Here is a 12,692-nt window from a genome sequence, read left to right on the forward strand (position 1 = left end):
TTCGAAATCGTGAAAGTAAACGGTTTAACTGGCCACAAAATTTAAAAACATTTCTCTACTTTCCTGCCCTATTCTGTGCAGTAGCAATAAGCAAGTCTTTTTGAAGGATTCGGAGCAAAATAGCACCTGCGTCGACTGTCGAAATCTCTTTAGTCCCTGATCCCGTCCCATCACTTCTACCGACTGGTCGATTGAAGTTCCCTTCTACCACAGTAACAAGTTTTCAATCCTTTTTCGTTGCTGCAAAATTGTTTACTCTTATTTTTGGCATGTTTTACCTGGAGAAGAAACGTCACGTAGACCACAGCATGTGGCCTACGTGACTTCAACAAATTATTTCAAGGAAACATTTCCATAAATTAATTTGTAGTTGCCGATCAAGTCCCACACGCGCGCGCTCTCCATCAATTCCTTGTGAACCCAGCAACCTGATTTTTGTTTTATTCCTCTTACTTATAGGGTAAAATTTGAGATAACAGCATATATTTTCCGTCGACTTATAAAGGCAGTACACAGTTTTTGAAGAAGTATTTACTTTTATGGATGGGAATATGTAGCAATCTTTGACTTAATAAGAAGTTCCCTTATGACTTCACTCCTATTCCAGTTCACACTAGCTTCTTAAACTTGTTTTGATTGTCTCATGAAACGAAGGCAGAACCTGCTGAACTACCACTCAGTCAATTCTTCGGCTTTGATCTTATTGTGAACTCCTCTAGAAAATTCTCAACCGGACTCGCTGTTTCAAAATGGGATGATGAACGGTTTGACGGAGCAGCCTTCATTCCTCATTTTCGTATCATTCTTAGCTATCAAGCTACACAATCAGCCAGTCAAGGGGCTGGAGAAAAGAATGACAACATTTCATTTGATTGATTGTTATTCACAACGACAGCAAGGACATAATCGTCAGGCTCGTTTGGCTCGTGCTACCCCCTCTCTCTCTCTCCCTCTCTCCGACGACTTGGAAAAGTAGGTCTTGCGATCGAATCAGTCGTTGTGGACAAGGCACTTGGGTTCACTTCAACCGGCAGAAGATGCCATTATTGTTGCTCTCAAGCAGAGAAAATTGTGGAGATCGAGCGTCATATTTCTTTCATCTCATTTATTACAAGTAGAGAGACATACATCAGCGGGGAGAGCCCACAAATTTAATTTGCTAGAAGGTTGGATCGCTTTGTAGGATAGGTATGCTACACAACAAGTTTGCAAGGATGAAATCTGGCCACGATGGCGAATTTTACCACCATCGAAGCGAAATGGGAGAAACATTCACTGATAAATCAAGAAATAATAGTTGCCTTTTTTTTCGTGCAACTTTCAATTCTATTAAAAAACACATTTTAAAAGGGACCAGCGACACAATATATTAGTTAAGTGGAAATCTTTGGTTGAGCTCGTTTTGGCAATCAGTGTACAACTCGTTATCTGATTTCTGAATCCCCAGCAGACTGGGAAAACTAACGAATCTACTGTCATTTAAATTTTGCTCGTTTCAAATAATAGGAGAGCAGTTCTGCGTGTTGTTGTTTTTTCATTTGAACTTTTTTTTTTGCGCAATCAAAATCTGTTGACTTTCGAAACACGGAAACCTGAACGAGAAGGGGACGAAAAAACAAGTGGACAAAAACAAAGCCATATACGTCAGGGGAGTTAGTACGTGTCATCGTTTCTGTCTCGTTGTTGGATCGATGAGACAATTGTGCTGATCAGGTAACGTTTTTCTCGGCATCAACCTGTTGTAGGTATTCGTTGATTCGCCTGGAAGGCTCCGACTTTCGAAGGATTGGGATAACATCTGCATGAAATCCACAGTGTATCTTGTTAGTCATTGAAGTCTCTTTTGTTGTATAAATCATTGCAGAGTGTACACAGTCATTAAAAATAGGCCAATGAGTAGTAGTATTAGTAGCGTATGTTTCACCTTGTAGGTAGATTTCGTCTAGGATGGCATCGGGCGATTTTCGGTCCCAACCTTCGCGTTTCCAGGCGTCCTCGTTCTTGACGCAGAGCCGCAGGAACTTGAGCCAATTGAGACGGACGTCGGAGCTCTTGGCTGGAACGACGTCGGCCTTTTTCAGTATTCTGGCTAGGATTTCCTCGACAGAGGCTTCCGGGTGGCCCAAATTGAGCAATCGCCTTTTCCCGAGGAGGACCTGTAGGACGAGAATCAATCGACGTCGGAAATTCTCGGTGGCAGGAGATGCGGGCGACAGAATATCAGTCAGAGTCATGCGGTTGAAAACGGCCGTCGGGCTTGGCGAAGCCAAATCCAGCGGTTCATTCTGACTTCTATTGTTCTCGGTCAGGGTGAAAGGCGTTGGAAGAGAAATCTTCCGCTTGGTTGTCGTCGCTGCCGCCGCAATGGCTGGCGAGTTGTTGTTGTTATTGGAGGTGGCAGGGATCGACGAGTTATTCAATCCGTTCATGGCGAGATTGAGCGGAGACGAGGGAGCCGAATGATTGATCACTAGCCGAGGACTATCCGGTGGCGAATCGCAGTCGTCGGTCGACTGTTTTCGGCTTCGCTTGTTGTTGCATAATTCCAGCGGATGCTCTTGAAGGGGAGGCGGCGATTCAATTTCTCTTTTCGGGATGGTCGGCTGCTGCGGCTGGGCCGATTGGCTCTGAGGTCGCAGGCTGATGAGCGGCGGCGGAGGTGGCAATTGACTCGACGATGACTTTTTAAATGGTTGGTTTTGTGGCGTTGGTTGGGCTGATTTCCCCACCAACACCGGTTGCTGCGCAGTTTTTGCTGCTATTTGTTGCGGTAATGGACGTTGTGCCGCTGCGGTGGAAATAACCGGTTTGACTTGTGCTGGCATCAGTTTGACCGTCATGGGTGGCAACATGAGTTCGGGCTTGCGAGATGCCGCTGGTGGATTGTTGATCACCACGATCCATCCGCTGGTCAAGTGAAGGTACTTGCGCGGTTTGCTCTGCAGCTGGAGATAGCGACGCGCCTGCGACGCTTCCAACAGTTTGATGTAGACGAAGGCCTGGCTGTCGTGCAGCGGACTGTCCAGCCAGAAAGCCGTGGCCACCAGCGGACGCGGACCTCGCGGTGGATTGTTGAACCAAATCTGAACGGGGAACGGACGCTTGGCCGGCACAGGTTGGAAACTGTCCAAGTGGTCGGCCGAGAGCGAACGCTTCAGGATGGGCTTGATGCGGGCCGCTGCTGGTTTGACGATGTCACTGCCGCTATTTTGACGGGCCACAGCGTCGGCCGCCGCCCGTTTGCCAATTCCATTTGTCTGTTGCTGGCTGCTGACTAGAACGGAGCCCGAGGAAGATGTTGTTGTTGTCGTCGCGTTGGCTGCCGAACTCATCCGGCTGCATTCGGGCGCGGTCGACTTTTGAGCAGTGCCGGCCACGGGGTGATGAGCGAAGCGACACATGGCGTTGGCCAGCAAGACCGACGCGCCAGAAGTGGGCTGCGGCGATTGCTGCTGCTGGGGAGGGACGAAGAAGACTGGCCGCCTGTGCACCACGGTGAATTTGGTAGGCCCCGATGGGAAATTGCCAAGTTCGCTGCGGATCCGCGACTGGGCCGTCGTCATTTTGGCCGTAACGGCCGTTACGGTGCGCTGTTCCATATCTGAAGTGTAGAAAGAGATAGTAGAGAGAGAGGAAAAGCGCAAACACAAAACGAATCAGTCAACTGTCATCCGTCTCTTTTGATTTCTTATCTCAACTGCCTCGATCGTTTTCTTATCTCTCGACTATGTAATAGATAACAAAAGTCACACAACTTATTTGACGGCTATGGATATTTTGGATGCTGTAATGCATCAATTAATTTTTAAACATAGGGTATTCACACCAATTTTGGGGGTGAATTGAATTTGAGATGGGCGTGCGACGAAGGGAAACGGTAGTAGGAAAATGAAGCCAAGAAATATCGTACCTGTTTTATGTGTTGGACTGCAGTGGCTGGTGATGAGGCATGAAGAGAGTGTGTCTACGTGGAATGAGCTCGACTTCTCGTTGGCTTCTGGAGAAACAAGATAATAACACCTGAATTTCACTGTCTCTGCATTAGCTCTTATCGTTTTGTTATCTTGGCTGGTCGACCCAATGACAGCCTGCGTCGTACGTTTGTTAGCTGATACAACATCGTCGATATGGGAAATCCAACCCCGGGAGAAAGAAACAAAAGACAAACTTTTGATTTTCATTTGAAAATCAAACATTTCTTCTTCTCCTTAAAAATGGGGAGGGTTAGTAGTGAGCAACCTGCTCGCCTTGTCTCCGTTAGATTTTCTGTTATATATATACGATCTGGGTCATCGCGAATGCCCTTGCACGCTGTGTATACCTCTGGTTAGTACCATCAGTCGAAGGGGTTTTCTTTGAATGGTTCACCATGGCGACCAGTCGACCACCTGCGATACGCTGCAGCTCGCGGAGTGGGTTCCGTGCGAGAATCCAGTTCTTTTTGAACGTTTCATTTCGAAATGCTGCTGTTGTTGGCCAACCGACGGTTGTAACATCTCCCAAGGCTAAACGTTGTGCACTTGACGACAAACTATTTGGGCGTACCGAATTTCCCAAATACTTGAGATGCGCCGAATATACATTATTTCGCATTCTGTAATAGATTTTGGGATCTTGCCATTTCATTCCGACAGATTACTAAATCTCCCCGGCAGTTGAATGATGTTGGTTCGACTTTTTGGACGAAGAGAATTTATAAAAACAAATTCCATACCAGCCATTCCAGTTGATATAAAATGTAATATATTATGTAGGTATCCATCCCGTTCGAGCAGTGTAATGTGGGGTCGTGCCCACCTGTTTTTCTGGCTATTTTATTTTTTGGGCTTCCCTTATATGCCGTTGAATACCTGTTATACTTTTTTGCACCATTTAGATGCGGCTGTATAGCCCTGTAGGCAACAGTAGTGCATACCCTACGGGACCCAAACCATCACGCTCCCCCCCATTTCAGTGTAGTACCTATTCCTTCCCTCCAATTAGAAACGACGAAAAGATTGAGTCTGCGTGATCACAGCTCTTCTTCTTGAAAGATTGACAAGTTCACAGATTGAGGAGTGCAACTAACATCGCCTGCCCCGTTAGATCGCCGTTGCCATTGGCAGTTGTTGACCGTAGAAAATAGGTCGAATTTCGGATTTCTTTGTTGTCCAGGGTTCGGAGCTGACATTGAAATGTCTTCTCAACATGTTTTTTTTTTTTCTACAAGAATATTCAGCGACGTTGTCAAAACAATATCCATCTTTTGTTAATATCCCGGACCACAGGGAAATAATAACACACCCAATCATTCAAAGTTGGGTATAAGCTTTTCGTAGAACAAAACTCCCTTTCGAAATAACATCTGCGGAACTGCTCTATAATAACACGAAAGGCACGAATCTGTCACTTTTTTTGTGTGCGCTAGGCTTCTGCTCTGATGTGTGGTGTGTGATACAATCAATCAATATAACGCCTACCTTAATTGCTGATGGTCGGAAATCCAGACAGAGTTACTGGCGGTTGCATTAACTCGCAAGAGATATCAAACATGTTCTGCACGAAAGAAAAAAACGCTCCTACGTCTTATACTCTACTACTGCTAGAGTCGTCCGTTCGTTTGTTTTGGGGGGTTCTGGTTTTTTTTTCCTAGAAACCTGATTATTACACAGACACGGACTCCCGTGCGCGCCTGGATAGCACTTGAACATTTCTTTCACTTCTCAACGTGGATGTTGTATATATGGCGGTTTTAAGGAGAACCCGTCCAGGACCGGTTTATTCCTCGCTTCGGCCCTTTTTTTTTATTTTTTTATTTGAAATGTTACCCATTCAGGGCCCAACCTTTACGTGTTTACCTTTAGTTAATTGTTTGTTGTTTTTTTTCTCCGCTTATAGATCAAATGATTTTCTCTTTTTTGCATCGCCTATGTGACGAGACAAATTACTAGCACCTGTTTTTTGTACCGGAATGTACCTTGAATTTGTAAGTGGCAAGTTTTTTGTTAAGCGCGGTGCTGGAAATTACAGGATTATTTTTATTTTATACCAAAGTGAATGGCATGGAGCCGTTTTGGGGTTTGCGGTCGGCTTATTAGAGCTGAGCCATGGCACGCGTCACCTATTAGGACTAAAAAAAGAGCGTATCAGTTCACTGAGAACAGGTTGGGCAAATATTTTTCATCGTGGCTTTTGGAATTATGATTTTCCCCTGAAAGATATTTCCAGTCCTGCGCTTCGGTCGGAATCTTGACAGCCAATAAATTACTAACCGTTTCCTAGAAACACTTTGAACTTTTGAGAAACGTTTTCTTGAATCTTTCCACAATGTGTATTAGGTAATAAAATGTTCTTTTTTTTTCAATAGAATTTGGATTTTTTTCCCCCGTCCTGGCACTTTGGCGAGACAAATCACATGCATTAGAGATGCAAATCAACTTTGATAACCGGGCATTCTCGGCAGCAGTCAAATAAATATATCTGGGCGATAACGAGATTCATGCCGTGTTGTCGTGCCGACGAAAATATTGATTGTAGCAGCTAGGCGGAGACTTGAGCTTCGTGCTGATTTCAGACAGAGATATAGCGCGCCATAGCCAAATGCATATGTAATTTCCCCTGCAAAATAGCGTCATGAATTCATGATGGTGGCCATATAATGCGCCACCGGCATCGAAAGTCCCTTCTTTCACAGAAGAGTTCTTGTGTTATTGCGGCTGGAAAGATCGAAATAGACGGCAATTAGGTTTTCCTCGGAAAAAGAACGGACAAGAGTGAAAAGATCGCGCGCGATAGCGGCCAGACGCGGCCAACTCACTTTCATCTCGCGGCTGTCTGATTCCGTATCCCGATCGAGAAGCGACGGACGGACAACATTTGAATAATTTGGCGGCGTATATACTAACTATAGAAAACGGTTGATATAGCATTATGTATTAGCGCTGGGCAAAGTTTCCATTTTTATTGTTGTAGCCACTTGTTGTCCCTTTCGCTCTTCTTTCGTGATAAACTTATTATTTACCGACGTAATCAAATACGAAATTTCAGAAAGACAGATACTGATGACCTGAAAAGATTGTCAAGATAGCATCCATCTTCTGGCACATTGAGTGAAGTTGAAGGACTATGACACACGATTCAATGTTTCAAAGTCCAAGACACAATTTTTCATTTGAATTTGTGGCCGAATTTGTTTTCATTCCAAGTTGAGAAAAGTTGGTGAGTTCCCGAAAAGAAAAAAGAAAAACAAACAAAACAAAAACGGGTTGCTCTGATTGGAATGCCCAATAAATATATGTAAAATAGTCCACCAATAATGGGAAAAGTGTCAGAATCTGCACCCGAACCCGGTTTATATCGGCGGGTTGCCAAACTGATGGAGTTATTCAAATTGCTATGACAATGATCAATCAGCGAATATCTTTCACTTCTCGTCTATAGGATCGAGTCTTGTCAAGGCTTTATGCAAAGGGTGTACAATAAATTATGCGTACCCCCGAATGAGTTTCAATTGCTCCTAAACTTTTTAAAATGGTAATGACCACCTTTATTATTGCCATATATATCTTGATAAATGCAGCAGGTTTAATGGTTATTGTGAGAAAAATTGCAGGTGTGCTCAGTACGATAGTATTACGAGTTTAAGTAGCGGTTTTTCCCCGAGTTTTTTCGCGCAACAGCTGACCCGTTCCACGTAAAAGACACTTTTTAAAAGAATCAGCTGTCAAGCAAGTTTCGAAAAGTTGCTGCCCGACATTATCTTGAATTTACAATTGCTCGTCGTCTTGGCTCATATAATTCATCAGCCGTTTGGGAAAAATTCACGCATAATATTATAGGCCATGCAAATAGGACTATCCACGAATATGGAATGAATATTGTTCTGTCTTAAAGATTTCCTACCAAAGTGAATCTTTGAAAACCAGTCCAACCGGCCTATTTAGTAAAATTTTCAACAGACACGATCATATGTTAGGTTAGTCATCTGCGATTACAGTTCGGTCATTTGCATGGCGTTATGCAAGGTTTCGTGTTCACACAACAACTCCTTCATTTATATCGTAGTCTTTCGATCGAATGACACCATATTATTTCTTTTTAAATTAAAAAAAAAACTCGTTTTTCTAATTCGGTTTTCTTCATGCACATGTATGTAATCTGACTGAGTGCTTTTTGTTGCTGGTACTTGTTACCAACCTCCTTAACTAGAATTTGAGGTAAGCTACAAGCTGTCCGATCACTTTGTTTGCAAAGATTTACATGGCAAAAATGGAGGTTAATCAAACCCTCCCAAATAGTCTTGCAGTCTATATATATTAAGCTTAACAACATTAGAATAATTTTGAACCACTTTCAAAAAGGAAACTTAATCTCAAAAGTAACCTAGTTGTTTGTTGATTTGATATTTTGGACATGACTGTTATTGGTTGCGGTTGCGTGGTCTTTTGTTGCGTATCCTTCGTGGAACCAGCAGAGGAACTACGTACAAACTTGTCCTTGTAACGCCAACAGCATTGACATGTCTCCCTACTTTTCTTTGATTTGATTTAATTAAATTTTTTTCTTTCGCGATCCGAATACCAGCTCAGATCAAGGCGATGAAAGATGGACAAAGATGAAAGCGAAAGGCCCTCCTGCTGCTGTGCTGGGCCAATCGAGGATCTGGCGTAACAACACCCATCTTGTCAAGTGTATCCAGTTTGATTATAATAACAACAAACAACGAAAGCCTTAAACATACACGCCGTATATAAGGCTCGAAGAAAAAAGAAAACTTGTTGGACACTTCCCAATAGTTTGGCTGGTTTAGGTTTATAAAGAAGCGGACCCATCGAACCAGCAGGAACGATCAAGTGACCAAATGAGACGAAGATTTGTATAAGGCAGGACAGAGCAAAGTACCGAACACGTTCGCTGGACGGTTGGTTGGATGTGTCCGTGTCGAACGACACGCACCCAACCGTAGCGCCTTTATGCTGTTAATAAACCCGTCGGAATCTGCATGAGGTAACCAGTGGATTCCATCCACCGCTCACTCGATAGCAATCTTTGACTTGGATGACGGACAACTGGATGAGGGAGCGTGCTACACATCACGTACGCCAGTTGGGCCACGAGCCCAGAAGGATGGAAACTCATGGCATTGTGAATTAGGTCTAATATTTCTCTTCTTATAAACAATAGTCTGAAAATCTATTAAAAATTCAGGGCGACCTCGAACCCCCCGACAGGAAGAATGACTACGTGCCACCGCGATGTGAATGCCAGCACACTTTCAAAGTAGCCTAGTAGTGATAACCGATGAGGCACAAGGATCCGCGAGAGATTGAATACGCGCGCGTAGCCCATCATCCAAAATAAGCTAACCGTCCTAATAACACGGGTGGGGTCTTGTTTTTGTCCGAAAGATTCCCCCCTGTGGCCGCGGCCAAAACAGAGTTATTAATCAACATGGCTTTCCGTTTCGGAGATCCCTGTGAGACTGCAAACCTGTTATTAATATACGAATCTGATCTGACTCTAGCAATCTTCCACTTTTCTTTCGAAGATTTCGACGTCGAAAGTATGCCATCGCTATAAGAAGCTGCTGTGCTAGTGGCACCAGTAGTAGCCCCTATATGGAAGCACACGGGGAAAACAAAACAGAGACTTTCAAATGAAGTGATCCGAAAAAGAAAAAAGACTAAAGCGTGAAATAATTAAGCGGCCAGTGTTCAGACGCAAACACGCGATGTGCTTTTTAATTTTATGGAGGATTTTTTTGTATATATCCATTTTTTTGTTGGCTAATCTTGGACTAGACATAATAAATGACGTGGGCCAGAATTATGCTAACTGACCATGACGTTTGGTCTGTACTAATCACCTATTTAAGGTAATAGCAATAGTCGTTTTTTTTTAAAATCCTGATTGCTGGTGGCTTTATAGCGCTTTATAGTACCATAGGTCAAACAGTGGTTATCTCTGGAAACATTTCACCGTTGAGACCGGCAGATGATTAATAAATGTTATATTACCATTTCGAGAATTCAACTGAATTTCTAACGTCAAAAAGCCAATCTGATTGCCTTTCTAAAGAGAAAGTCAATCAATAGAGTTTCCGCACGTTAATTGGACAACACATTTCGCCAAATAGAATAAGATAGACAGGAAAGATATAATGCGTGATTCGATTTGACATGCATATGCAGGTAGTAGCTACGGTAAACACAGACATTCCAAGAACGGCTGGGACAGAAAAGCAGCATCTAGTTGGTAACAAGACGTACGCCGTGTAAAACTACAAAAAACATCGAGAAGGCATTTTGTTGCGTGTCAGCAGCATTTTTTCTTTGACTTCTGACGTGTTGGACAGAATTTTCGAATTTGAGGAGAAAGTCGTTTTTTAACTCGACAAGATTGTTGTCAATATCTAAACATGGTTCAGCGCTGAAATAAGTAATATATGGTAGGCACGTTACCCTTTTCTGTACCCTTTTCCAGGCAGAAAGCCAAACCAAAAGAACACGCTGTACACTCGAAAGTTGACATAGTAAGTCATCTTTATTCATGGCAATAACTGTGACGACGGCAAAACATGCCTGCACGCTGCACCTATCCGACATTTTAGCCCATGGCTCTCAGTTTCGGTGTCAAACGGTACAGCGAGTACAGGGACTTTGATATTTTGACCAGACAGCATTGGGATAAGAATATTTCAGTCATCATAAATACGTGCGTATAGAGAACGTGCTAGAGAGATTTTTGCAACTGACTTGATTTTCCCTTCTTGAACCAAAACAAGAAAAGTTCTTACATTTATTTTTTTACGAAAATTTCTTGGCAAGCTCTTACCTGGTATGGTGCAGATCGTTTTCCGGTAGCCGTTCACCGTTAATTACGATATACTGGTTTCATGTTTTTTCTCTCTCAGCGTTTTTCCAGCTCAAGAACCTGTAAGACTGTATAGGCGCTTTCACAATTTCGAGATGAAAGATAAGGAGAAAGAAAAAATGAAATAGACACGGCAAGTTTTAATATAGCCGGGAGTGTAACATTTAGGAAATCTTTCGAGGCGACAGATTTTATCTATTTTTCATTCATCACCGGTAACTTTTCAAATGTTAGGCGGATACAGGCCTACCCGGTGAGCTCACGATTATGTAAGCGAGAGAACGACAAAACGTGAGCGACACTCGTCGTATACAGTGCCATTGGGCATTATAGCTACGACTTATCTTGCCCTATCTTTCCCTACATCTTTCGTAAACCATGCTTGTCTTTATCTAGGCTGAGCTTTGATCTGAGAGGGATTTGGGGTATGAAACGCTATGATGCATGTTGTCTGTGACTCTAGACTATACTTGCTCCCAAGACTTCTCTCAAACGTCTATGTAAAATGGATGCTAGCTAGTCTTATAATAAACAACTTGAGAGAAAGGAAACTTCACTTCAGATAGCGCCAATTTTTTTAGAGATATTTGCTGCGTCGTAGAAAGTCAAACCAGATATCATATCGATGCTGAAAACACAAAATTTAATGCATTTGCGTCACTTCAGGTGTGATAATCTGCTAATCAGATGGCCTGAAGTTTTATGGGATCTTATCGACTGTCTTTGCTTACTGATTAACCAAATCCTGGACGGTGTGTGGACACAACAAAAAATCTAAAAACAACCGAAAAGTAAACGCGCCAGATTATGGATTTTATGTAACCTGTTGCCTCATCGTCGTTAGAAATTCATCATGAATTTTAAGTAATGAACATGAAATTTCTGAGAACCCATTAGTAAATTCAAAACGTGAAAAACTGTCAAAATCATATTCGTATAGTAGACTATGCACCTTATTAGAACTAACCATCACAAGAACATGGATTATCTAAAGATTACGTCTCAACGTCTGTCTGCAGGATGCAGGCGATGCAGGTTAGGTAGATGCGGGATTGTAAAGGTCTTTTGATACCTTGTGCATACAGCCTCAAAACAGGCTGTAATTTATTCATTATTGATGAAAGGAGAAGCCAAGAAGGCGTTACCCTAGTTTTTAAATACGTGCGGTATCTAGATTTTAAATTTAAACTTTGTGTATTCAATTTATACCGCTAGATGGCGTACACGCTCAGAATCGATTACTTTTCAGACGGGCGTCCCTAAACTGCGAAAGCGAAACGCGAAACGCGAAACGCCTAAAATGCGGAAAAGCTGTGCGAAACGGACCAAAATTTTGGGACCGTTTCGCGGGACCAAATGCCGGAGGGCATACTAAAGAGCGAAACATCTTGCGAAACAAAAAGTTTTCCTTTTCTCCACAGAGGTCCAAATTGACGGAGATTGCCGCCATTTTTCATTGTCTCCCGCTATGATGAGGCATTAAAGGAGGAAGGGGGGCAATCAAATTCGATTTCTTCGCCACTACCCCTGTATGTTTTCATGCGCATTTTACGATTATTAAACTAATGAAAGACATAGAGCAGCACGTTATGGTGATATTTTTAAATAATAAAATATTAGGTAATGGCCCAGGGATTATACATTACATTAAATAATTTTAAATTATAACCAGAAGGTACGTGCTCAAAGAAAGAATCGGCCATAACAGTATGAGTGCCTTATATCAAGCTAAAAATCAAAGCTACCATGTTCCAAATCAAGCTAAAATTTAATCAGCTAAAACTTTCCTTAAAAGTTAAAATTAAGAATGTTAATCTGATTGACACTGATACATGGAAACG

At 42.6% G+C, this 12,692-nt stretch overlaps 1 protein-coding gene across 3 annotated transcripts; it reads right to left on the reverse strand.

Moving 5' to 3' along the window:
* Nucleotides 1–1,090: 1,090 nt before the first annotated feature.
* LOC124195006 (formin-like protein 20) lies at nt 1,091–10,979 on the reverse strand. Of its 3 annotated transcripts, none has more exons than XM_046589460.1 (4): nt 10,813–10,979; nt 3,911–3,997; nt 1,925–3,601; nt 1,091–1,840 (listed from the first exon to the last, which is right to left on the reverse strand). In XM_046589460.1, the coding sequence occupies exons 3-4, from the start codon at nt 3,597–3,599 to the stop codon at nt 1,710–1,712; spliced, it is 1,806 nt and encodes a 601-aa protein (XP_046445416.1). In that variant the 5' UTR covers nt 3,600–3,601; nt 3,911–3,997; nt 10,813–10,979; the 3' UTR covers nt 1,091–1,709. The 3 variants fall into 3 exon arrangements, with proteins under 3 accessions (XP_046445416.1, XP_046445415.1, XP_046445417.1); XM_046589459.1 differs by lacking the exon at nt 10,813–10,979 and adding an exon at nt 5,460–5,741; XM_046589461.1 differs by lacking the exon at nt 10,813–10,979 and adding an exon at nt 5,460–5,702 and having other exon boundaries at nt 1,091–1,798.
* Nucleotides 10,980–12,692: the final 1,713 nt, after the last annotated feature.

This window comes from Daphnia pulex, chromosome 5 (genome assembly GCF_021134715.1).
Source record: "Daphnia pulex isolate KAP4 chromosome 5, ASM2113471v1".
Classification (NCBI taxonomy): domain Eukaryota; kingdom Metazoa; phylum Arthropoda; class Branchiopoda; order Diplostraca; family Daphniidae; genus Daphnia; species Daphnia pulex.